This window comes from Hypomesus transpacificus, chromosome 3, assembly GCF_021917145.1.
Source record: "Hypomesus transpacificus isolate Combined female chromosome 3, fHypTra1, whole genome shotgun sequence".
Taxonomy (NCBI): domain Eukaryota; kingdom Metazoa; phylum Chordata; class Actinopteri; order Osmeriformes; family Osmeridae; genus Hypomesus; species Hypomesus transpacificus.
In genome coordinates, this window is record NC_061062.1 from 6464188 (window position 1) to 6487283 (window position 23096).

The following is a 23096-nucleotide window of genomic DNA, read 5'->3' on the forward strand; positions in this document are numbered from 1 at the left end:
CGGAGTCCAGTGAAAAGTTCTGTGGAAAATACTGTGGAAGTTACGTGAAAAACAAAAAGAAGTATGATTGACAAAGTTACAAAACTGGATATGCTGTTGTGGGTTTTATTTGTTATTCCCTCTCATTAATTACACACATTCTCTCTCTCTCACACTCTCTCTCTCTCTCTCTCTCTCTCTTTCTCTCTCTCTCTCTCTCTCTCTCTCTCTCTCTCTCTCTCTCTCTCTCTCTCTCTCTCTCTCTCTCTCTCTCTCTCTCTCTCTCTCTCTCTCTCACACACACACACACACATACACACACACATACACACTAACACACTGACAAATCTGGTCAAGGTCAAGGAGCAATGGAAATCAAGTAGGATGGAAATCAAGTAGGACGGGGTCATTTTCTGTATGTTGGGTTAATCTGTACTCTAGTGGACATTTTTGGTATTGACGATTTTCTGACAAAGTGAAAGGATACTCACGTACGGGATTAATTCATTTTAAACAGCTTCTTTTGACTTGGCTTCCCAAGACTTAAAACCAATCTAGGTTAGATAATTGCTTTGAACTTTAATTAGTTACCCACTCTGCTGTTATAAGTATATGAAAAGGAGAATGAAATTACTTGAATAACAATCAAATCATAATTACTTTTCTATAAGCATAGATAGATCTAGACTACAGACTTGATGATCACATACAGTGTCTCACACTAACTGGCATTTCCTCACGGAATGAATATCGATTGTACAACTTGCAGTTGCATGGCTGTATATCCCAGCAACTCTGACTAAAGTTTGTGCATTAACAACTGGAAACACTTGGTGTCAGCACATTTTATTTTTGAAACCACATATGGATACTTTACACAAAATCCAAGCAGTTTGCATCAAATTTTTGTGCATCAAATATGTTCAGATATTTACATACAGGAAAAGCAAAACATTCTTGGGTCAGACCATGCAAAACAATAAATTATGTGCTTGACAACGTTTTGCACGGTGATACTTTTCAGCATGAAAGAAAGTCCAGATTTATGCAGACCACCCACCTCCACCTAAGGCTAGGCAATAACAAAAAAACAAAAACAAATGGTGGTCATTGTTTACTGCAAGTGCACCCCAGTACACATTCTATGGTATAATTAGCACTTAACCGTGAGGAGATCACTATCATTCCTACTGTGGTCGTTAGTTGACCAAGACAGATACAGGACATGAAACATGAATTGTGTACCAGTTTTCAGCATAGACAACCTAAAAAAAACACCTCACCCAGGAGAATAAAGAAGTGTACATGTATCCTCTCTCTCTTTCGGCTTCACAAAGGACTTTCATCTTTCCATTGGCACTCTGGTCACCCACATATACATCAAACAGGAGCCTCCAGTTAAAAACACCAAACTTGGTTCTTGACGTCATTCCTCTCCTCCTCCACCAAGTCGTCAGTGTTCAGGCGTGGTCTCCCGGGTCCTAGTGCACAGTCTGTATCTGCCTCCCCCCCTCTGGCCGGCCGCCCAGCCGGGCTCAAGTGATCAGCTGTGGCTCCCAGGCTTGGCTGGCCACCTGGGGGCGGCAGGGGCTGATGACTGGGGGTCCGGCCGCAGGCTGGCTGTCCAGACACAGTCCGCTGACCATGTGTTGCAGCGCGGGGCCTTTAGGTTTCCACTTCTGCACGTGGAGAGAATGAGCATCATAACATGGCCTCAGAACAACACACAGTGTTATCACAACACTACACAGTATGAACACAGTTTCACACAGTTTGTCTCTCTCTCTCTCTCTCTCTCTCTCTCTCTCTCTCTCTCTCTCTTTCTCTCTCTCTCTCTCTCTCTCTCTCTCTCTCTCTCTCTCTCTCTGAGCTATTATCTTACGGTGAAAAAATGGAACAAAAAATAAACATTAAGAGCATGGAACAATAGGAATGTGGCCTGGCTGCGGGCGTGAGTGGTTCTGTTAATGGAGACCAGCTTGTTTCAGTTAGCAGCGAGTCCTGCAGACAGAGGCAGGCCTGGACAGATGAGTGACAGAGTGTCTCTGAGGAGAATGGAAACCCCCAGCACGCCCAGCTGGAGAGATCAGCAGCCTGCCATCTCCCAGACGGGCCACTCCATCTCCTCTCCCACACTCCATCACCTCCACTCCTCCCCTACTCTCCTTCTTCTCTACGCCTCCCCACCACCCCATCATCTACACTCCTCCCCTCCTCTCCTCCTCCTCTTCCTCCACTCCACATCACCACCCCTCCCCTCGGCTCTTGTCCTCCCAGCCACTCCATTGCCTTCACTCCTCCCCAATCCTCCTCTACAGTCCTCTCCTCCACTGCTATCCTCCCCTCTCCTCCCCCCCCTCTCTCCCACTCCTCCCCTCCTCTCCTCTAGGGGGCTCCTTCACCCAGAAAAGGCTTCTCAGACTCGGCTGGGCAAGAGCAGTTGGCTTGAGGGATAGTGATAGATGGGGTTTTATAGAAAGGTTTTTGTAAGTGTTCTATTGTAACTGGCCGGTCCGTCCTGAGAACGTACATCAAGTAAAGGACAAAGTTAATCAACTCCAGCAGGCGGCTCTAATATCGCAGCTGTTCCAGGAAGCGAAAAGGAGACACCTGGGTTTGTTCCCGACGGTCGCTTAGACACTTAGAGTATCCTGAGTAATGAGGACGTTGACCTCTGACCTTCAGTTGCCAGTGACAAATATGAGACATGGACATGGCCGATATAACTCCCCATGGAGCTGAGGTCTATTAGCGTCCTGTCTATAAATCCCTTGATACGGTTCAGTCTCAGGGTTGGATGGTGAATTCGTCAGATCAGACCTACAATCCACTACATCCAGGAACTATGAGAGCAGAGGAAAACCATGTGGACTCTTATTGGGGTCTGAGAACAGCCGTACGGTTTTTATGCATGCGTGTGTGTGTGTGTGTGGGAATGTGTGTGCACAGACACGTGTGTGGGCACAACCTGTTTGTGCTTGCATGTGTGTCAAAGTCAAATGCAACCCACCAATCCTCATCAGTAGATTTGAGATGTGAAGTTTAGCACCAGATCCCCGTGAGTTCATCGAGATCAAGTCGATCTGATAAGCAGAGGTTAAGGCAACCCTAAACACACACACATGCACACACACACACAAACACAAACCCCCCTCTTGTGAAAGGGAAACACGAGCTCCCATCGGGATAAGGATGCAGGCCCTCTGGAGGGGGCCGCCGTGGGATGAGAGGGCTGACTGGCCCTTGTCCCACACCCCCCACACGCCCCCCCCATACACACATGGTCCTGGTTACAGCTCTCGCCTCCCTCTCATCAATCACCAGTTGACTGGAGCCAGCCCAAGCCCAGAGGGATGGAGAGAACAGGGAGAGGCTGCTCAGAAGTGACCAGGCAGGTTGTTTTACCCATAAAAGGGCCCCAGCCCTGGTCCTGAAAGCAGAGCTGTACGAAAGGCTAGAGGGCTGTGATGGCGGCCTGCTCCTCTGAGACCAGATCCCCGTACCTGTTTGGGCTCTTTCACGCTGCACGCCTCCATCTTGACCTTTGACCCCGCGCTGAAGGCAGAGATGGCGAGACAGAGGTCCTGCTGGCGAATCAGAGGCTCCGCCAGCTCCCATCTCTGGTGTGGTCATGGGGTCATGACACGACAAGATATAAGAGTGACTTACACAGCTACACAAAGGTTACATGATGTTTTGCACTGGACTATGTTATACTGTAACCGAGATGGGATTGTTGCACTGTAGCCTCCCATGTAATACTGTAATTGAGATATTATTAGTGCCTGGTAGCTGAAATGTGGTTACTTTAGACTGTGCCTGGTACATACAGACCGTTCCTCGTCTCTGAGCCCTGGATTACTTTGCACTTCTGATCCTTGATTCTCTGATGTACTTTCTGTATGCACTGTTTGTATGTTGGTGTGGATGAATGTGTCTGCTGAATGAACGTCAATCTCCCTGACCTGCGATTGCGGCCGGTTGGAGCCGCTTCCCCTGCACCCTGCCAGGCCCAGGCTCTCTGGACCCTGAGTCTCCAGACACAGCCCCCCTTGCCTCAGGATACTGGACACTGCACCCTGCTCTGGGATCCTGGGGGCAGGAGAGGACAGGAGAGGAGGAGAGGAGAGGAGGAGGAGAGGAGGAGGATGGCTCGTTATAATACAATAGACCGGATGTAGAGCAGTAATCTGCTCCTCAATCTTTCTGTTCAATCTGTTGCCGGAGGAACATGCATAACAACAACAACAGCCACACTAATTTTCCAACAGCACCAGGCAGGTGTACCTAATTACCACAGAAACAATCTGTCTCTTATAAATAGACCTGCTCTAAAACCAGACCCATCTTATAAAACATTTTCATGTTGCACTTTCGATATGACGCTGCTCTATGTTATATTGGATTTATTGGAGTGTTATTGTTCCAATGTAGGTGCCTGGTAGCTGACATGTGGATACTCTGCACTGTGCCTGGTAAATAAAGACCATTCCTTGACTCTGACCACCGACATACCGTGAGACCCTGCACTTCTGATCCCTGATCTTCTACTGTACTTTCTATCGGTACTATTTCTATTTCTGGTTGGGATAAAAGCGTCCGCTAAATGAATAAATGGTAGAATGTTGTCCAGGGTAAGTGTGAGCCCTCACCTCAGCTCAGGGTAAACGTTCTCCATATACCAGCGGAAGGACTTGCAGTTCAGCTTGCGTCGCAACATCATTCGATCTGCAATGCTGCATGAGAGAGGGAACCACAAACGACAAACGTGAAGACGGACGAGGAGAGAGAGAAGAAAAGAGGTGAGGAGAAAAGAGGAGCGAATAGAAGAAAAAAGAGAGGAGAGGAGAGAGAAGAGAGAGAGAATAGAAGAAAAGACAAGAAGAAGAAGAAGAAGAAGGAGAGAGAGACAGAGAGAGAGAGACAGAGGGCGAGAAGGACAACTATGAGAACCTCCCTCACAACTAGACATTTTAAGCTCATTCGACAGTGTTACATTGCAACACAGACTGTTCCATGACTCTGACCTCTGGTACACAGCTAGAACTATGCACTTCATTATCTCCTGAACTTTCTAAATGCACTACTTGTGAGTCTCTTTTGATAAAAACCCTCTTCTAATGTAACCCAGTTCAACCGGTAAAACTCAGTATAAATACCGCCCACCCGCACCACTGAATGGCTATTTTCTTCGGTGGAGTAGCTGGCAGTGTTTATATAAGGTGGTCAGTTGCATGGGTGAGTCAGAGGACCCTGGTTTGATCCCCGGAGAGGGTGAGAGAGGAAGGAAGTGACACTGCGGAGCGACGCCGTGACGGGGCTCCAGAGAATAACGTGTGGAGGATAAGAGTGACTGACACCTGGTCACAGTAGAAGATAATACCGAGGTGGAGAAGGGGGACTGACCTGCCGAAGGCCTTGCCCTGAGCAGAGGGTCTGGCTGAGTAGTAGTACTGCTTATACTCATCCATCCACACCTCTGCTGCTCTCCTCGTGTTCCTACACACACACACACACACACAGAGATACACGCAGACGCACACACACACACAGATACACAAAGAAAGTTGTCAGGTCCAGCAATAACACAGCAGTAGATTGTGCTCTGTAATAATAACAGCCCATCTTCCTGCTAAGGGTAAGGCTCACTTGATATAGGTGAGGGCGTTGCCCTCTGGGAAGTCGTAGGGGTGGCGCTTCCTGAAGACGTGTCCCACTCTGCTGCAGGGCAGGATCTCCAGGCTGCCCCCACACATCCACACCCGGAACGACAGCTCTGGAGGCACACACACAGAGGAACGGAAACACACAGACACAGAGGTAAGTGATCACACACACACACACAGCATTAAGGGATCACACACACACAGAGGTAAGCAAATACACACACACACAGAGCATTAACGGATCACACACACAGCATTAAGGGATCACACACACACACACAGAGGTAAGTGATCACACGCACACAGCATTAAGGGATCACACACACACAGAGGTAAGCAAATACACACACACACAGAAGCACATGGAAACACACATGCATAGACACAAACGCATGCGCACACACACACTTATCTTTACTATCCCTGTAGAGCACTTAGCTCTGTACCCACATCCACCTGGTACAGAGTTAAACACCCTGCCCAGATACTACAGGAGAGGAGAGGGAGGGAGGGGGGTAGAGGAGAGGAACGGAGAGAAGAGGAAAGGAGTGGAGAGGGCAGAGCTCTCTAACTTCCTGTGTACTGCAGCAGCTCTGAACCGTCTAGCTCGACACCTGGAGGACGTCTCACCAAAGTTCTCCCCCCCCCAGATGTCCATGTGGGTGTCATACTGCCCCAGGTGGTTGAACCAGCTCTTGTCCATGACGAAGATGCCCCCGGCAATCACCGGAGTCCTGCGCGCAAGCAAGGTTAAAGGTCAACCTTCAGAGGTCAGACACGAGGACACGCTAGCAGGGCAGCTGGGAGAGACTGGTAGCACAGCTCTTCCTGATTGGTTCAAAGTCCCAACATGGGGGACTGGGAGGAGCCAGAGGCAGTATAGCTTTACCTGATTGGCTGCGTGGGGTCACTCCTCGCCATCTTCTGCTCTATGGGAATCTGCTCCCATTTGAAGTGTAAACTCCAGTCAAACCCTGGGAAGATGGGAAGAATGGAGAGAGAGAGAATGAGAGAGAGAGGCAGAGACCGATGATCATGGTACAGAGAGAAGAAGGGTGGTCTAATGCTGTGTGTGTGAGTGTTTGTGCCTGTGTATACGTGTGTGTAAGTGTGTGTAAGTCGCTCTGGATAAGAGTGTCTGCTAAATGACAAAAAATGTGTGTGTTCGTGTGTGTGCGTGTGTGTGTGTGTGTGGTGATGCAGCACTCACCTCCTCTCAGGTCTGCTGAGGCGGCCAGGTAGGCAAAGTTGTCCAGGCTGATGACATCGATGATGGGGCTGACCACCCGGGTGTGGTCCTGGGGAGGAAACAGGGACACAGGAAAAAGGAACCGGGTTCAGATAACAGGAACCAGGAGCCAGGAGACCAGGGTTAGTTACACAGCATCTCAACACTGACACGCTGCACGCTTCAATCCACACATCTCATCACCAGCAGTGTTGACCAGTGTCAGAGATGGTAGGAGGCCCTGGGCTGAGGGAGAGAGGAATTGGGCGGCCGGATGGGAGGGAGGGAGGGGACCATGGAGAGGGAGCTGGAGGGACAGAGTGAGTGACACATACATACACATGTACACCCCAACATTGTACTTCTTGTCCCTCAACTCTCCAGGCTTCAAAGGACCTCTCTGTAGGATCACTCCTCCAGAGAGTCGCACTGACAGGGCGGGGGGGCTGGGGGACACTTATACACCGAATGCTGAACGTGTATGTATGTGTGTGTGGGGGGGGGCTGTGTGTGTGTGGGGGGCTGTGTGTGTGTATGTTTCTGTGTGTGTGTGTGTGTGGGGTGGGGGGGGGTAAGTGTGTGTGTGTGTTTGTGTTCACACAAAGTTGATCTTACAACTGAAAAATCCAAAGGCCTGTTTCCAGTTAGAGGTATCTCTATTTGTACAGCGATTGAACCCGTGGTGAACTGTGTGTTCTCTGCATCATAAGTGTGTGGGGGGGGGAAAGTGGAACAGCACTTTGCCAAAGAGCTTTGGGAAGCGGCACTTCCAACAGCTTGAACCAATAATCATTTTATGGAGTTTTTAATGAGTCACTCTAATCCCTCCGAGAAAAGAGGACACTGTACATTTCCAAAATGGATCTGAATGATGATCATATCTCTTTTTCTCCCTCCCTCCCTCCCTCTCTCTCCCTCTCGTTCTCTCTTGTTCTCCAGTGAGGTCACTTCCTGACCCTGTGTCTCATCCCTGGGGTCAGGGCGTGAGAGCAAGAGGAGAGAGAGAAAAAGAGAGAGGGAGAGCAAGAAAGAGAGGAGAAAAAGCATTGAACGTGTGTGAGTGAGTGTGTGTGTGAGTTTGAGAGCCAGCACAGGGCTGGGGGGGAGGTCGTGAGTGTGTTTGTTGTTCCTACCAGCGTGTCAGATTCTTTCAGCACCTCCCTACAAAGAGACCCAGGTCAGAAACATTAGCCTGGGAGTACTCTGTGAGCTGTGTGTGTGTGTGTGTATGTGTGTGTGTGTATGTCTGTGTGTGTGTGTGTTTGTGTGAGAGAGAGAGAGAGAGAGAGAGAGAGAGAGAGAGAGAGAGAGGGGGGGGGGGGGGGGGCTCTGAAGGGCTGTCAGACAGACGGGTGATAACAGAGCTTGGTGAGTCAGAACCAGGGAGAGAGGAGGAACTGATAAAGAGAGGATGGAGATTGAGAAAGAAAGAGAGAGAAAGGGAGAGAGAGACAGAGAGAGATGAGAAGAGAGGAGAGGAGGAGGGGGGAGGTTTAGGTCAAATAAAACTGATGCTGAGACGGATGAGGGGGAGCCAAACGAGTTCCAGTGAAGTAAAAAAGAAAAGCGATGTGGAGGAGACAGAGGGGGCTAAGAGAGAGGGAGAGAGACTAATGAGGCAGAGGAGACAGGACAGTGCTGGGGGGGGGGGGGGCGGGGGGGGGGGGGCGGGGGGGGGGGCGGGGGGGGGGGCGGGGGGGGCCACAGCTGTCAGGGTCACAGATGACTCGGGGAAAAGATATAAACAGGAACTCTGGCTATCATTCGTTAGTGAGGTTTACAATTTAGAGGGAGATAGACAGGGAGAGACGAGGAGGAGAGAGTAAGAATGAGTGAGGAAGGAGGGAGGGAGACAAGGAGAATGAGTGAAGGCAGAGAAAGGGACAGAGAGAGGGAGGAGGGTTTAGAGAGAGAGAGTAGAGGGGAAAACACAGAGAGAGAGAGAGACATGGAGAGAGAGAGAGAGAGAGAGAGATAAGGGGGAGAAAGAGAGAGAGAGAGAGAGAGAGAGAGAGAGAGAGAGAGAGAGAGAGAGAGAGAGAGAGAGAGAGAGAGAGACAGAGAGAGAAACAGAGAGAGAGACAGAGAGAGAGTGTGTCTGTAGAGGAAAGCTACAAATAACTTATGCATAACTGAATTCGGCCAATTCCCGCTTCTACTTAATACCCAAGAAAGAGCAATGCAATTTTCCCATCATTTTTGTGACCCCCGCTTCTATGGCCCCCAAGCCTTGACCTACCAGAGGGACACACAGCCTCACAGCCCTCAGACAGCTGGTCCTGTACCGGGCGTGACTACTACTCAGGGAGCCCCAGAAACAGACAGCCCTGCTAACAGCCTGGCCGTAGAAACAGACAGCCCAGCTAACAGCCTGGCCCCAGAAACAGACAGCCCTGCTAACAGGCTGGCCCCAGAAACAGACAGCCCTGCTAACAGCCTGGCCGTAGAAACAGACAGCCCAGCTAACAGCCTGGCCGTAGAAACAGACAGCCCTGCTAACAGCCTGGCCTTAGAAACAGACAGCCCAGCTAACAGCCTGGCCGTAGAAACAGGCTGTCACATGCAGACCTGGCTACCCAGGAAGGAGAGGCTGTGCTCTCTCTTCTCACAGGGAGAGGTGGAGACAGAGCTCCATTTCCTCACCAAATGTAATCTTTATCAAGAAATTCAAACAACGCACTTCCCCCCCAAATGATAAACACATTTTTACAAATAGGGAGAAAATAGTTTATTTAGTTGAAAACAAGCCCAACTGTGTAATTTTGGCAGCAACGTTTGTAGCAGCCTCCCATGACCTTAGGGACAGCCAGTGGAACACGGTATAATGCGTATGACATAAACATGTTTTATTATTTATTTTCTTTAAATCCCCTTTTCTGCGGTTCTATTTACACTACGTAATGACTCATTGGCTGTACAGTGTCTGTTCGTATACGTGTATTTATGTATGATCAGTGTATGTGTGTATGTACAGTATGTCTATATATGTACATACAGTGCCCTCCAAAAGTATTGGAACAGTGAGGCGAATTCCTTTATTTTTGCTGTAGACTGAAAACATTTGGGCTTGACATCAAATAATGAACGTGAGACCAGAGATCAACGTTTCAGCTTTTATTTCCAGGTATTTACATCAGGATCTGATGCACAACTAAGAAAATATCAAATTTTGTTTGAATCCACCCATTTGTCATGTGAGAAAAAGTATTGGAACAGATATACTTAAAACATATTTAAGTGAATAAGACTTAATATTTAGTTGCAAATCCTTTGCTTTCAATAACTGCAGCAAGTCTGTGACCCATTGACGTCACCAAACTTTTGCATTCTTCCTTTTTGATGCTTTCCCAGGCTTTCACTGCAGCCTCTTTCAGTTGTTGTTTGTTTTGTGGGGTTCCTCCCTTCAGTCTCCTCTTAAGCAGGTAAAATGCATGCTCTATAGGGTTTAAGTCTGGAGATTGACTTGGCCAGTCTAATACCTTCCATTTCTTGCCCCTGATGAACTCCTTTGTTGTTTTGGCAGTGTGTTTTGGGTCGTTATCTTGCTGCATGATGAAGGCTCTGCCAATCAGTTTGGTTGCATCTTTCCTTAAATTGGCAGACAAAATGTTTCTGTAGACTTCCGAGTTCATTTTGCTGCTGCCATCATGTGTTACATCCTCAATGAAGATTAATGAGCCCGTCCTAGAAGAAGCCATGCAAGCCCAAGCCATGACATTACCTAGAATATGCCCTCTGGCACCCAGAATATTTCTATTAGCCGCTGCTTAACCCCAAATACAGCTCTGGAACTGGCTAGTATTCTACCCGCTGCACTAGAAGCACTTGATGTCCCGAATAAATCATTAAATGCTAAAACAAGGGATCTGAATTTGGTTCTTCAGCAATCCCTAGATTCTGTTGCTCCACTCAAACCAAGGAAAAGAATAGACAAGAAACTGGCTCCATGGTATTCAGAGGAAACCCGCACTCTCAAGAGGTCCACTAGAAAATTAGAGCGTAAGTGGCGTACCACTAAATTGGAGGTTTTCCGCCTGGCCTGGAAGGACAGCCAAATAGAGTACAAGCAAGTCCTCATCAGGTCCAGATCAGAATATTTCTCTAAGTTGATTAGTAAGAACAAACACAACACTAAGTTCCTATTTGATACTGTTGCAAAACTCACTAAGAAAAGTACACTCTGTGTTAGTTCAGATCTCTCTCCCAATGATTTCTTAGATTTCTTTGACCAAAAAATCTATGCAATAAGGGACAAACTACAGACTAGTCCTGGAGGAGTGGCCATCAACACTGATTTTCCCTCTGTACCCAGCATTCTGCATGTTGAGACTCTCACTCACTTTAACCCTATTTCTATGGAAGCATTCATCAAGCTGATAGATTCCTCGAAACCCACTAGCTGCCTTCTCGATCCCCTCCCTGCCAAACTTTGTAGGGAACTTCTCCATATTATTGGACCGCCCATGCTTAGTATTATTAATGAATCTCTTGTAACTGGACAAGTCCCTGACGATTTCAAACAAGCTATTATCAAGCCCCTTCTTAAAAAACCAAACCTGGATCCAGGTTGTCTTAGCAATTACAGGCCCATTTCAAATTTGCCATCTCTCTCCAAAATTTTGGAAAAAGCTGTGGCAAAACAGCTCACTGAGCACCTCTCCTCAAATTAGCTCTATGAACCTCTCCAGTCTGGATTTCGTCTTCACCACAGCACTGAAACTGCATTAGCCAAGGTAGTCAATGATCTATTATTAGCCTCTGACGCGGGCTTTAGCTCTGTCCTTGTTCTTCTAGACCTAAGTGCAGCTTTTGACACTGTAGATCATGAGATTCTCCTGGAACGTATGGAGAACTATGTTGGGATTTCTGGTACTTCACTTCAGTGGTTCAGATCGTATCTATCTGATAGATCACAATATGTCCACTATGATGGTTGCTCATCCAGGAGCTCCATTGTAAAATACGGAGTACCACAGGGTTCAGTTTTAGGCCCTCTGTTATTTTCACTCTATATGTTGCCTTTAGGAAACATAATTAGAAGTTTTGGGGTAGATTTTCACTGCTATGCAGATGATACTCAGCTATACATGTCTATAAAGCCGGGAGAATTTCCACATGCTATGGAAACCTGTGTTTCCGGGTTGAAAACTTGGATAACTGCAAATTTCCTTCTTCTTAATTCGGATAAAACCGAGGTTCAAATTTTTGGTCCGAAAAAACACCGAAATAATTTATCCCATCTAACCTTAGACTTAGACGGCGTCAAAGTATCTCAAAGCCAGCTGGTAAAAAATCTGGGAGTCACAATGGACCCAGACCTTTCATTTGAGTACCATATTAAGCAAATCACCAGAACAGCATTTTTCCATCTACGTAATATTGCCAAAATACGAAAATTCCTCTCAAAGGATGATGCTGAAAAACTAATACATGCTTTTGTTACGTCCCGATTGGACTACTGCAATGTGTTGTTCTCTGGCCTCCCAATTACCTACCTAAAAAACTTACAGCGGGTGCAAAATGCTGCTGCTAGACTATTGACTAAAACTAGAAAGTTTGATCATATAACATCGACTCTTATCTCTTTACACTGGCTCCCTATCCAAGCCAGAGCTGATTTCAAAGTTCTACTACTAACTTACAAATCTCTGCATGGATTGGCACCACTGTACCTCTCCGGTCTCCTTGCACCCTATTGCCCCGCAAGGTCTCTAAGATCTCAAAATGCCGGCTATCTGGTAATACCCAAAGTTAAGAAAAAAACTGCTGGAGGTAGGGCGTTCTCATATAGAGCACCTCTTCTTTGGAACAAATTACCCATCTCAATTAAGGAAGCTGATACTGTCTCGACATTTAAAACTAGATTAAAAACGTTCTTGTTTAGTCAATTCTATGATTGTTAAAGGGAAGTATGTGTGTACTTTCTATGTAAACCTGGGATGTGTGCTTGCCTATGTGTGTATCACATGTAACTTTTAAATTTTAATTATAGCTTATGTTCACATTGCCCAGCTAGATGTTACAAATAAAGTAAACCTGTTACTGTATATTGTTAGTATTATTATTATTATAGTTCCGTTGCTGTATATTGTTACTGTTATAGTTTTTATTACTAGTTGGAGACAACGGGGGACTGGCTGTTTTCATCTTTATTCGTATAAGTATAACCTACTTTAGAGTTCTTTCCCCTGGAACAGAGTTCATGTTCCAACTGAGGGGGGCTGTCGTTGTTTTGGTGTGTGGGGCTGCATCAAATACCCTTTTTGCTCTGTTAAATTGCTGCACTAGTCCACACTTGACCGGTGGGGATCTCATTCTATTTTGACTGTAACTGTTAGCTGCTCCTGGCATTCTCTAATCCCTGCTCTCCTCTCTGTCCCCCCCCCACACATTCCCTGTGGTGTGGGGGGTTTGAGCTGTCAGGACCTGCTTGGTCGTCGGTCTGCCAACGCTGAACCAGGTCGTCACCCGGAATCCAGTCTCCATGACGGCCAACAGCGAGTTTCCCGGTCCCATCCAACGTCTATAAAGCCGAACAATGGATTTTGGTGTTTCAAAACCCATTGACACTGTATGACTATGTTTAGCTTGTGTTCTGCTCCTCTCTCTTACCAACCGTCTCTGGAGGAGGGGATCCCTCTCTGAATTGCTCCTCCCAAGGTTTCTTCCATTTTTTCTCCCGGTGGGAGTTTTTCTGGGAGTTTTTCCTTGTCTTCCTTGAGGGTTTAGGTTGGTTGAGGGGCAGTTCTATGGGCGCATGTGAAGCCCTCTGTGACATGCTTGCGTGTAAAAAGGGCTATACAAATAAATTTGATTTGATTTGATACCTCCACCATGTTTCACAGATGAGCTTGTGTGTTTGGGATCATGAGCAGTTCCTTTCTTTCTCCAAACTTTAGCCTTTCCATCACTTTGGTAAAAGTTAATCTTTGTCTCATCAGTCCATAAAACTTTGTCCCAGAATTTTTGAGGTTCATCTCTGTACTTTTTGGCAAATTCCAGCCTGGCCTTCCTATTCTTCTTGCTAATGAGTGGTTTGCATCTTCTGGTGTAGCCCTTGTACTTTTGTTCATGAAGTCTTCTGCGAACAGTAGATAGTGATACCTTCACTCCTGCCATCTGGAGGTTGTTGCTGATCTCACTAACAGTTGTTTTAGGGTCTTTCTTTACAGCTCTCACAATGTTTCTGTCATCAACTGCTGATGTTTTCCTTGGTCTACCTGTTCGACGTCTGTTACTTAGTACACCAGTAGTTTTCTTCTTCTTCAGGACATTCCAAATGGTTGTACTGGCTATGGCCAATGTTTCTGCAATGGCTCTGATTGATTTTCCATCTTCTCTAAGACTCACAATTGCTTGTTTTTCACCCAAAGACAGCGCTCCGGTTTTCATGTTGTTTTCACCTCTGAATACAGTCTGCATAGACAAAACCTATCTTACCCAATCTGAACCTGAGTGTAGACATTCAGTGGTATTTATTGATTGAATAATGTATGTAATAGGACACACCTGGGCAACAAAACACACCTGTCAGTCATATGTTCCAATACTTTTGCTCACGTGACAAATGGGTGGGTTCGAACAAAAAGGTGATATTTTCTAATTTGTGCATCAGATCCTGATGTAAATATCTGGAAATAAAAGCTGAAACGTTGATCTCTGGTTTCACATTCATCGTTTGATGTCAAGCCCAAATGTTTTCAGTCTACAGCAAAAATAAAGGAATTGGCCTCACTGTTCCAATACTTTTGGAGGGCACTGTATACACTGTTTATGTCAAAGAACATGTATGTTTGTATGTGTGTTGTATGTGTGTTGTATGCAAGTCTGCTGGACAGTATGTTGGCCAAAGCGGGCAGAGAAAAGAGAGTGTGTGTGCATGTGTGCGTGTGTGTACATGTGTGTGCGTGTGCATGTGTGTGTGTGTGTGTGTGTGTGTGTGTACAGAGCTATAATTGCAGAGTGTGAGAGACATACCTGCTTGACCCTCTGGAGCATGGGCTGCAGCCAGTCAGTGTTGACCTCACAGTGGCTGTCCAGGAAGGTGAGCACAGGGGCCGAGGCAGCGCCCGCACCACGCACCCTGGAGCGGATCAGCCCTGGGGGGAGGGGGGGGGAGTGTGGAGAGAGTGACGGAGGAGAGGAGAGAGGAAGGCGGAGGAGAGGGGAGTGTTGGGGGGGAAGTACACGTACTGTTCCAGCTTATAAAGCTCAGCTTTGTCAAATAAACTATGATGTAATAAGATGTTGCAACAATGTTCATGTAAATCAATTCTTCTCCTTTGCCTAAAGATCTAACTTGTTCTTCTAGCATTCTGATCTCCACCGACATCCTTGCTCCCTCCTCCCTCTCTCTCTCCCTCTTTCCCTCACCCTCTCCTTCCTTCCTTACCTCCCTCCTCCTCTCCTTCTCTCTTCCCTGTCCTCATCCCCTCTCTCTCTCTCGCTCTCTCTCTCTCTCTCCCTCCTACCCTCCCTGTCCCTTTTGTCCTTCTCCCTCCCCTCCCCTGGCTCCTCCCTCCCTCTCTTGGCCCCTCCCCCCCTCTCTTGGCTCCTCCCCCCTCCCTTGGCTCCTCCCCTCCTCACCTTCTCTTCGTCCGTTCCTCAGGCAGTGCACCTTGGGAATCTGAGAGAGCAGCTGGCAGTCATCAGCTGCAGGAGCAGAGGCGATCACGTTAGAGATACACACACACGCATGCACACACAAACACACACACATACACATGTACTCAGTCACTAACACACATGCACTTACACACACACACTAACGTACACACGCTCTCACACAGACATGCACATGTACTCACACACATACACCTGCACTCACATGCACACACACACACTCATTGACACACATATTCACTAACACAAACATACGTAAACAAACACACACACACAAATACTCCAAATCAAATGCTTAAAATAACACATCTTAAAATCATACACTTTTCTCAACCACTGTACTACAGTAACACCAATCAGACACCAATCGGCTCTTCGACCAACGGCAACACAAGACGTTGATCTGTCATCTGACTGGATAGCTGAGAGGAGAGCCTTTCTCTACCCCACACACACACGTGCGCACACACATACATCCACGTGCGCACACACTCCAATCCCCACACCCTGAAGAGAGCAGGATTAGGAGCAGGGTCGACATTGACACAAACTCACATGTGTGAGCTATCCCTTTGTGTGTGTGTGTGTGTGGGGGGGGGTGATATGTTCAAGAGGATTTGTGTATGGGTGTTTGTGTGCGTGCGCGACAGTGTTTGTGTGTATTCCAGTGATGGTGACCCTCAGAAGGGGACAGCTGGAGTGTGTGTGTTATTTAGATGTTCACTACTCAGACAGAGGCCGTGGCAGCACACAGCCACCAAGCAGATGTTGCATACTTTTAACAAGTAAGCTTGTGTGTTATGGTGTGAGTGTGCTCGCGTGTGTGTGTGTGTACTGTAAGTGTGTGTGTGTGTGTGCTCTAATGGTCACATGGTTCCATCCCTCCCAGATCCTGGTTGTGATTGAGGACAGTCCTTTTCTAATTAAGGAGAACATTACAGTAACAGGATTACAGAGAGACTGGACATCCCTGTGCCGTCACTGACCGACTCCCTGACACACACGCACACGTCACGCATGCACACAACCAACCACACACACACACATGCATATACCCACACCACACACACACCAGCCCAGGTTTCCTCTAAGTCTGTCTGCCAGTACAACCCTGGAGAGAGAGGAGGGGGGAGGGGGGGGGGGGGGGGGGGGGGGGAATAGGGGAATAGGGGATGGGGGGTCCTGTCTCCTCTAATGCTCGTCCTAGCAGGCCCTTGGCAGAGACACACACGTACCAACCACACACACCACACACAAACTCACCACATACACACACATCTAAACATACACACACACACTCACCACATACACGCACGTATAAACATACACACACACACGCACACATACACATACATACACACACACATAAACATACATACACACACATACACGCCACACACACCTGCAAATAGGAGAAGTGAAGCATTAGACCCTAACACACCTCCTGCTGCTTAGCCCCCAGGTACTGTAGGAGTGTGGGTCAGTTTTGTGTGTGTATGTGTGTGTGTGAGAGAGAGAGAGAGAGAGAGAGAGAGAGAGAGAGAGAGAGAGAGAGAGAGAGAGAGAGAGAGAGAGCGAGAGAGAGAGAGAGAGACAGAGAGAGAGACAGAGAGAGAAACAGAGAGAGAGACAGAGAGAGAGTGTGTCTGTGTTTGTGTGTGTGTGTGTGTGTGTGTGCGTGTGTGTGACTGTGTATTTTACAGCGCAGAGGTGACCGTGACACTGCATGGTTTTACTGTAATGGGATGTGTGTATATGTGGTGTGTGTAAGGTGTGTATGTATTTATGATTGTGTGTATATGTGCAAAACAGAGCGAGAATGTGTGTGAGAGAAACAGTGTGTGTACAGAGGGTGTGTGTGTGTGTGTGTGTGTCTGTGTGTGTGAGAGAGTGAATCCAGATGACCCCTGGTGCTGATCAGAGGGGTGTGTCTGATGAGCTCATAGAACCATGCATGGAGCTCCTATTGCAGAACAAGCAAGTCACCTCCAGCATGGCCAGTGAGTATGACTCATGCTTTCTGACAGCTTCAATTTGATTAATAATAAAGAAAATATTATTGTATTCGTTATTATAATTGTATATGATAGTAATACTGTGGTTTTGTTGGCAGACGCTTTTATCCAAAGAGAGGACCAAAACCTGCAACCTCTTGATCTGCAGTCAAATGCTCTAACCAAGGAGCTGTACCCAATGGAGATGACCAACACCAATACCAGTGTGGTAACATTCCAGATGTTTTTGTTGACAGTTTGTTTATCTCACTTGTTCTCCTTCCACCTCTCTCAATCTCCATCAGCCATTCAAAGAGCATAGAAAGACCAATCAGCCAATCACAGAGCAAAGGAGGAACAATCAGTCAATCACAGAAGGCAGGAACTCACGGTCAGAGCTGAAGTCGTCGATGAGGATGATCTCCTGGATCAGGGGGGCGGGACTACGCATGAGAACACTGAGAAGGGGGGTAGAAGGTGGGGGGCAGAGGGAGAGAGACAGAGAGAGGGAGGAAGAGGGGGACGAAGGGTAGGATCGGGTGGAAAGAGAAGGAAGGGAATGAGAGAGAGAAAGAGGCAGAGAGAGAGAGAGAGAGAGAGAGAGAGAGAGAGAGAGAGAGAGGGAGAGAGGGAGAGAGAGATGAAGAGAGAGAGAAAGAGAGAGAGAGTTAGAGACAGCTGGCTCCAGCCTGGACTCTGTGGTGTTGCCGCGGGGCTGGTTACCTCTTGATGGTGCGCAGTAGGGTGGAGCGGGCCTCGTTGTGGAAAGTGATGATGACGCTGGTGGACGGGAGCTCGGGGTCGTAGGTCACCGCTGCACACCTGGGGGGCGGGGCGAGCCAGGGTCAGCGGGCACCAGCTAGAGCACTCCCAAAGACATCTCAGCAGGTACAGTGTGAGCGTGTATGTGTGTGCGTGCGTATATATATGTGGGTGTATTTGTATGTGTGTGCGCGTGTTTATGTCTGGTGGGAGTGAGTGTGTCTGTTTGAGTGTGTGTGTCTGTGTGTGTGTCTGTGTGTGTGTCTGTGTGTGTCTGTGTGAGTGTGCGTGTGTGTGTGTCTGTGTGATGTGTGTGTGTGTGTGTCTGTGTGTGTGTCTGTGTGAGTGTGTGTGTGTGTGCCTGTGTGTGTGTCTGTGTGTGTGTGAGTGTGTGTGTGTCTGTGTGTGTGTCTGTGTGTGTGTGTCTGTGTGAGTGCGTGTGTGTGTGTGTCTGTGTGAATGTGTGTGTGTGTGTCTGTGTATGTGTGTGTCTGTGTGTCTGTGTGTGTGTGTGTCTGGTCACCGGTAGTGTCGGGTGTCTCTGATGGCCCTCTGGCTGCCCAGGCGGTCGCTCTCCTGCAGGTTGAAGGCGTGCTCGCGGTAGGGGTCATCTCCCTCCCTCAGCTGCTTGTCCTGCAGGTAGGCCTGCTCGTCGAAGCTGCCCACCAGCCCGCCCTGGGGGTCGGCGTGCGGAGCCTGGCTCACCTGCAGGGGGGGCAGCACGGAGCGCACGGCTCAAAACACCAGCAGGGGTTTTTTGGGGAGGAGGGGAGTCTGTGTCAATTTTACTGATCCGTCTGGGCGCTGTTGCTTCTGATGTTGTAACAGTAACTCGACTGTGCCGTACTCTGTGCACCGCTCTGCTCTGCTCTACTTTACTCTGCTCCACTCTGAGGACAGCTGAGTGGAGGAGTAGAGGACAGAGAGGAAAGCCGGAGCTGGTGATGACAGATTTTTGGTGGAGCGATGGGGGGTGGGGGTGGGGGGGATGGAGAGTGAGAAAGCTGCATTCTTTAGACCTGTGTTATGAACGGTGTGTCGGGAAGGACGCTCCTACAACCATGACCTCACTTTCCATCTCTCACGAGAGAGAAAAAAAATCAGACGTAGGCCCAGAAGGCACGTCCAAACTTAATCCTGAATTAAATATGATCTTTCACCGGGGGATGAATGTGGAATCTGCCCGGGCCTCACGCGCCAACTTCAAAGACTCTCCAAATCGAAATCTGAATCAGATCAGCCTGAATTTAGTGCTGACAAATCGTTTCCAATCTTTGTCTAACATTAGCACGTGGTTGTCTGGTCTGGATGCACCTGATCCTTTATCAAGCTTCTGGGACAATCAAGTCACTTGGAGTGTGTTTTTTAGCAACGCCTTGTTGCTAGGGAAGTCCTAGTGCTAGTCTCAGAAACTGTAAGCGTAGTGTTACCACGCTGATGTGTTGAAACTCTTGGCAGCTATGACCCAGTATGACGTGTCTGAACAGAGACTCGGTCGAGTATTTCAGTCCACAGCAGCAGATGTGTTTTGGCGGACAGCCCTCTATAAATGTTCGACTAAACGGGCTTGAACACACAGCGGCCTCATCCACTGACGACACGACAGAGCCAGCAAGTGTGTTGCATGGTGAGGTTTTACATACAAAAAAGGAATGTGAAAGGAAGAAAAATCTGTTTCTGTGCAGATTTATGGATACTCACACCGTTTATAATGATGATCTAATAATATAAAACGCCTCGTGCCATTTTTGCTAAGCCAAAAACAAAAGTCCAAATAATATGCAGTGTTCCAAGGTTAAAGTATTAAGTGTGTAGCTACAGCCACCATTGTTTTCGGTCATGGCTAACCCATCTTTATACAGGTCACATTACCTGGGCACGGGTCACGCCAAATAATGCCCAAAACACCAGGTGTTTGGGTTCTACAGAAAATAATGTAACCAACTCCAAAGTGAATCATATAGGATATTCTGAGTTTTTTCTGCTTGGTAAGATACATTCTAATGATCCAGTTGGCTTTTCCTTCATACCATGTTGTCTACATCTGTCCGCGTTTAAACACAAGATGGGCAAGTCTGGCGTTCTTTTTTTTACCACCACAAAGGTTGAGATCATTTACAAGTATCCCATGTGTTTGTAGTGTAATTGAGCCTTCTAAACACACTCTCTCAAATCTAGGCTAACATATCTTATTACTTTAAAAAAGGAGCCGGGTGAAGCACCTGCAAACACGAATTTCAGGTGAAAGTCCCTCACATTTTACACACTTCCATTTATAACTGTTTACTGTATGCCGAATAGTTTCTTACAAAACTGAATAGTCAGACAGTCGCGTGTGCCACATCAACGCGTTTCTGAGCGCGCGGCCCTAAACACAGCTGAGAGATTTTCATGCATCTAGTAAAAAAAAACTCAGAGATAAGTAACATGTTTCATTGCGTTTTTCACTTAATCCGTATTCGTGAGTCTATTAACCCCCTTTTGAATCCAACTACTTCCACGTCCAACCTTTATGATGGTATCATGATAATCTGAAATATGTATAGCTTCCTTTTCTTAAATTATTCCTGATTTCTGACTACAGGCCGAGACACGGCTTTGTGGCTTGTGCAGAACGTTGTTCGTGCCTATGATAGTTGGGGAACACAGTCGGTCTCACACCTTGTCTAGTATAGCCTAAACCTGACAAGGTTAGGCGGGCAGCCGAACCAGACCTAAAACAAACAATACAACCAGAAATAAACAAACACCACGAAGACCCCAGGGACGTTCGGCCTATCTGTGTTTGCCTCTGTCTGCACAAATCCAATTTGGACATTGACCATCGAGGTCGTCGTCTACATACGAATCTTTTGTTTCAGCGAATGTGTTTAGCAAGGAGTGTGTGCAGCTCTTGGACTTACGGAAAGCCTATTAGGGGCTAATCAAGGTCCTGCTAGGCGCAACACAAGATATCACAAGATAGCAAATGACCACAACTTGCATTGATAAACACAGGTCTGTGGATATAGGTTCATTACAGGATATGCAGCTGTTCTTAGGGCTTATCTGTTTGGCGTCGACGCTTGTTCTTTGCACCACAATCTGATATCTATGAAGAAGATAACTAGATCCCCTTTCCAGCTGTGCTGTAGGCTATGTGGTGTACAGTACACAGACTACGATCCGCACATTAACATGCGACACACACCCACAAGCGTGCACCCACACACACATCCACACATACACACGCACACACCTGCATCTTTCGGCACATCAGCAATTCCTGAATTCTGATCCCCCATTTCTCCTGCTGCTTGCCCCAACCTGTCACTTACAATTAGCGGGATAGTCCTGTCTTCTCGCTGTATCTCCAGCCGCCCGACAGCGACCTTCGGTCCATGGCTCCGGCCGCCCGCGACGCGAGCCTGCGACGCCGAAGACGGGGATGTGTGCGGTTTATTGTCCTGCCACAGGTAATAGAACGTTCCCAGTATCCACGCAACGGTCAGAATCGCGATGGCGTTGGCCCGTATCCTGCGCATTGTAAGTCCATAGGGAGAGCACCGGAGACGAGCCCAGGCGGTTCAGGTCTTTTTCAGGACTCCGAGAGTGATGAGCGCAGAGGGTGCTTCCCCGGTGATGGCTCGCAACCGCAGCGAACAGCTTCACTGGTCGCAAGCAATTCAACGGAGCTCTCGTACTGCTAGGATGTGCGCGCAGACAGCCACGGTCCTAGCGCCGTGAGATCACGCCCTCCTGTCACGGTGGTCGCCGACAGGCCCCGTGGCCTGCCTATAGGCTGCATATATAAGTCTGTGTTGTTTGCACATTTGTTTTAGAGATGATCACAGTGAATGAATGACTAATGTGATACATTTAGGCTAGTTATACAATATATAAAACGACAATAGGCTTTGTCAGTATGGTGCATTGATTGACGTAGGGCATACATCCACTCTTAATTCCAACAAATTCTTAACGAAAATATCGGAATTCAAATCTATGAATTACATGACAATGCAGATGGTGGGTCCACTAGGAGCAGACGGTGCAGCTGCCCTTTACGACCTCCTGGGACTATCACACATTTAGATCAATACATCAGGCCCTCAAAAACACCCCTCCAGTGCACTTACGTTATGAAGAATGGGATGAATTTGAACTGCACTCCGCTGAGACGACCCAGCAGTAATACATGAGCTGGAGAGCTTAGCCTACTGTGGACTCAGAAACAGATCCCCTCCTCTGAAAAAAAAAAACGAAAAACCCAGCAGGTATGAGGTCATTCGCACTCCACCCAACTACAGTAAGGACGGTTGTTTGGTTTCACACAGCTGGCTAGCTACCACACCATTAGAAATGGAGAATGCCACGTCTTCCTGTCGGGAAGACAAACACAGGTAATGTGATGCGGAGTGGAGGAGCATTGGCAACACAGAGGGACCAGTCTGATACGGAACACACACAGAACACAGAACATAGACATAGAGCACACATAGAACATAGAGCACACATATAACACACACAGAACATAGAACACACACAGAACATAGAACACACACAGAACATAGAACATACATAGGACATAGGGCACACATAGAACACATGCAGAACACGGAACAAAAAAAATCAGTACTCAGAAGGGTGGCCGATGTGTCTTCAGCTGGACCCTAATTACAGAGGCACCCAGGGACTGGACAGTTCTTTATTTAAACATTACCCTGCTCCATGTGCTACCATGTCCCATAGTTATGATCTGTGGTTGAACCTCACCAGATCTTAGAGTGCCGCTGCCTGGGTTCTAGAGGGGCTAACCTCCTCTAGTGCCGGGCTGTCTCATGGAGGACTCGGCTGAATGAACTG

The 23096-nt window shown here is 47.6% G+C and overlaps 1 protein-coding gene across 1 annotated transcript; it reads right to left on the minus strand.

Annotated features, from left to right (window-relative positions):
- Positions 1–1085: 1085 nt before the first annotated feature.
- On the minus strand, positions 1086–21947 carry galnt16 (UDP-N-acetyl-alpha-D-galactosamine:polypeptide N-acetylgalactosaminyltransferase 16). Its single transcript, XM_047018313.1, has 15 exons — positions 21569–21947; positions 18775–18956; positions 18213–18311; positions 17880–17947; positions 15460–15525; positions 14851–14972; positions 6856–6943; positions 6535–6619; positions 6276–6379; positions 5629–5755; positions 5386–5478; positions 4632–4715; positions 3945–4071; positions 3483–3599; positions 1086–1658 (listed from the first exon to the last, which is right to left on the minus strand). Exons 1-15 carry the CDS (start codon positions 21773–21775, stop codon positions 1515–1517), a joined length of 1713 nt encoding a protein of 570 aa, XP_046874269.1. The 5' UTR covers positions 21776–21947; the 3' UTR covers positions 1086–1514.
- Positions 21948–23096: the final 1149 nt, after the last annotated feature.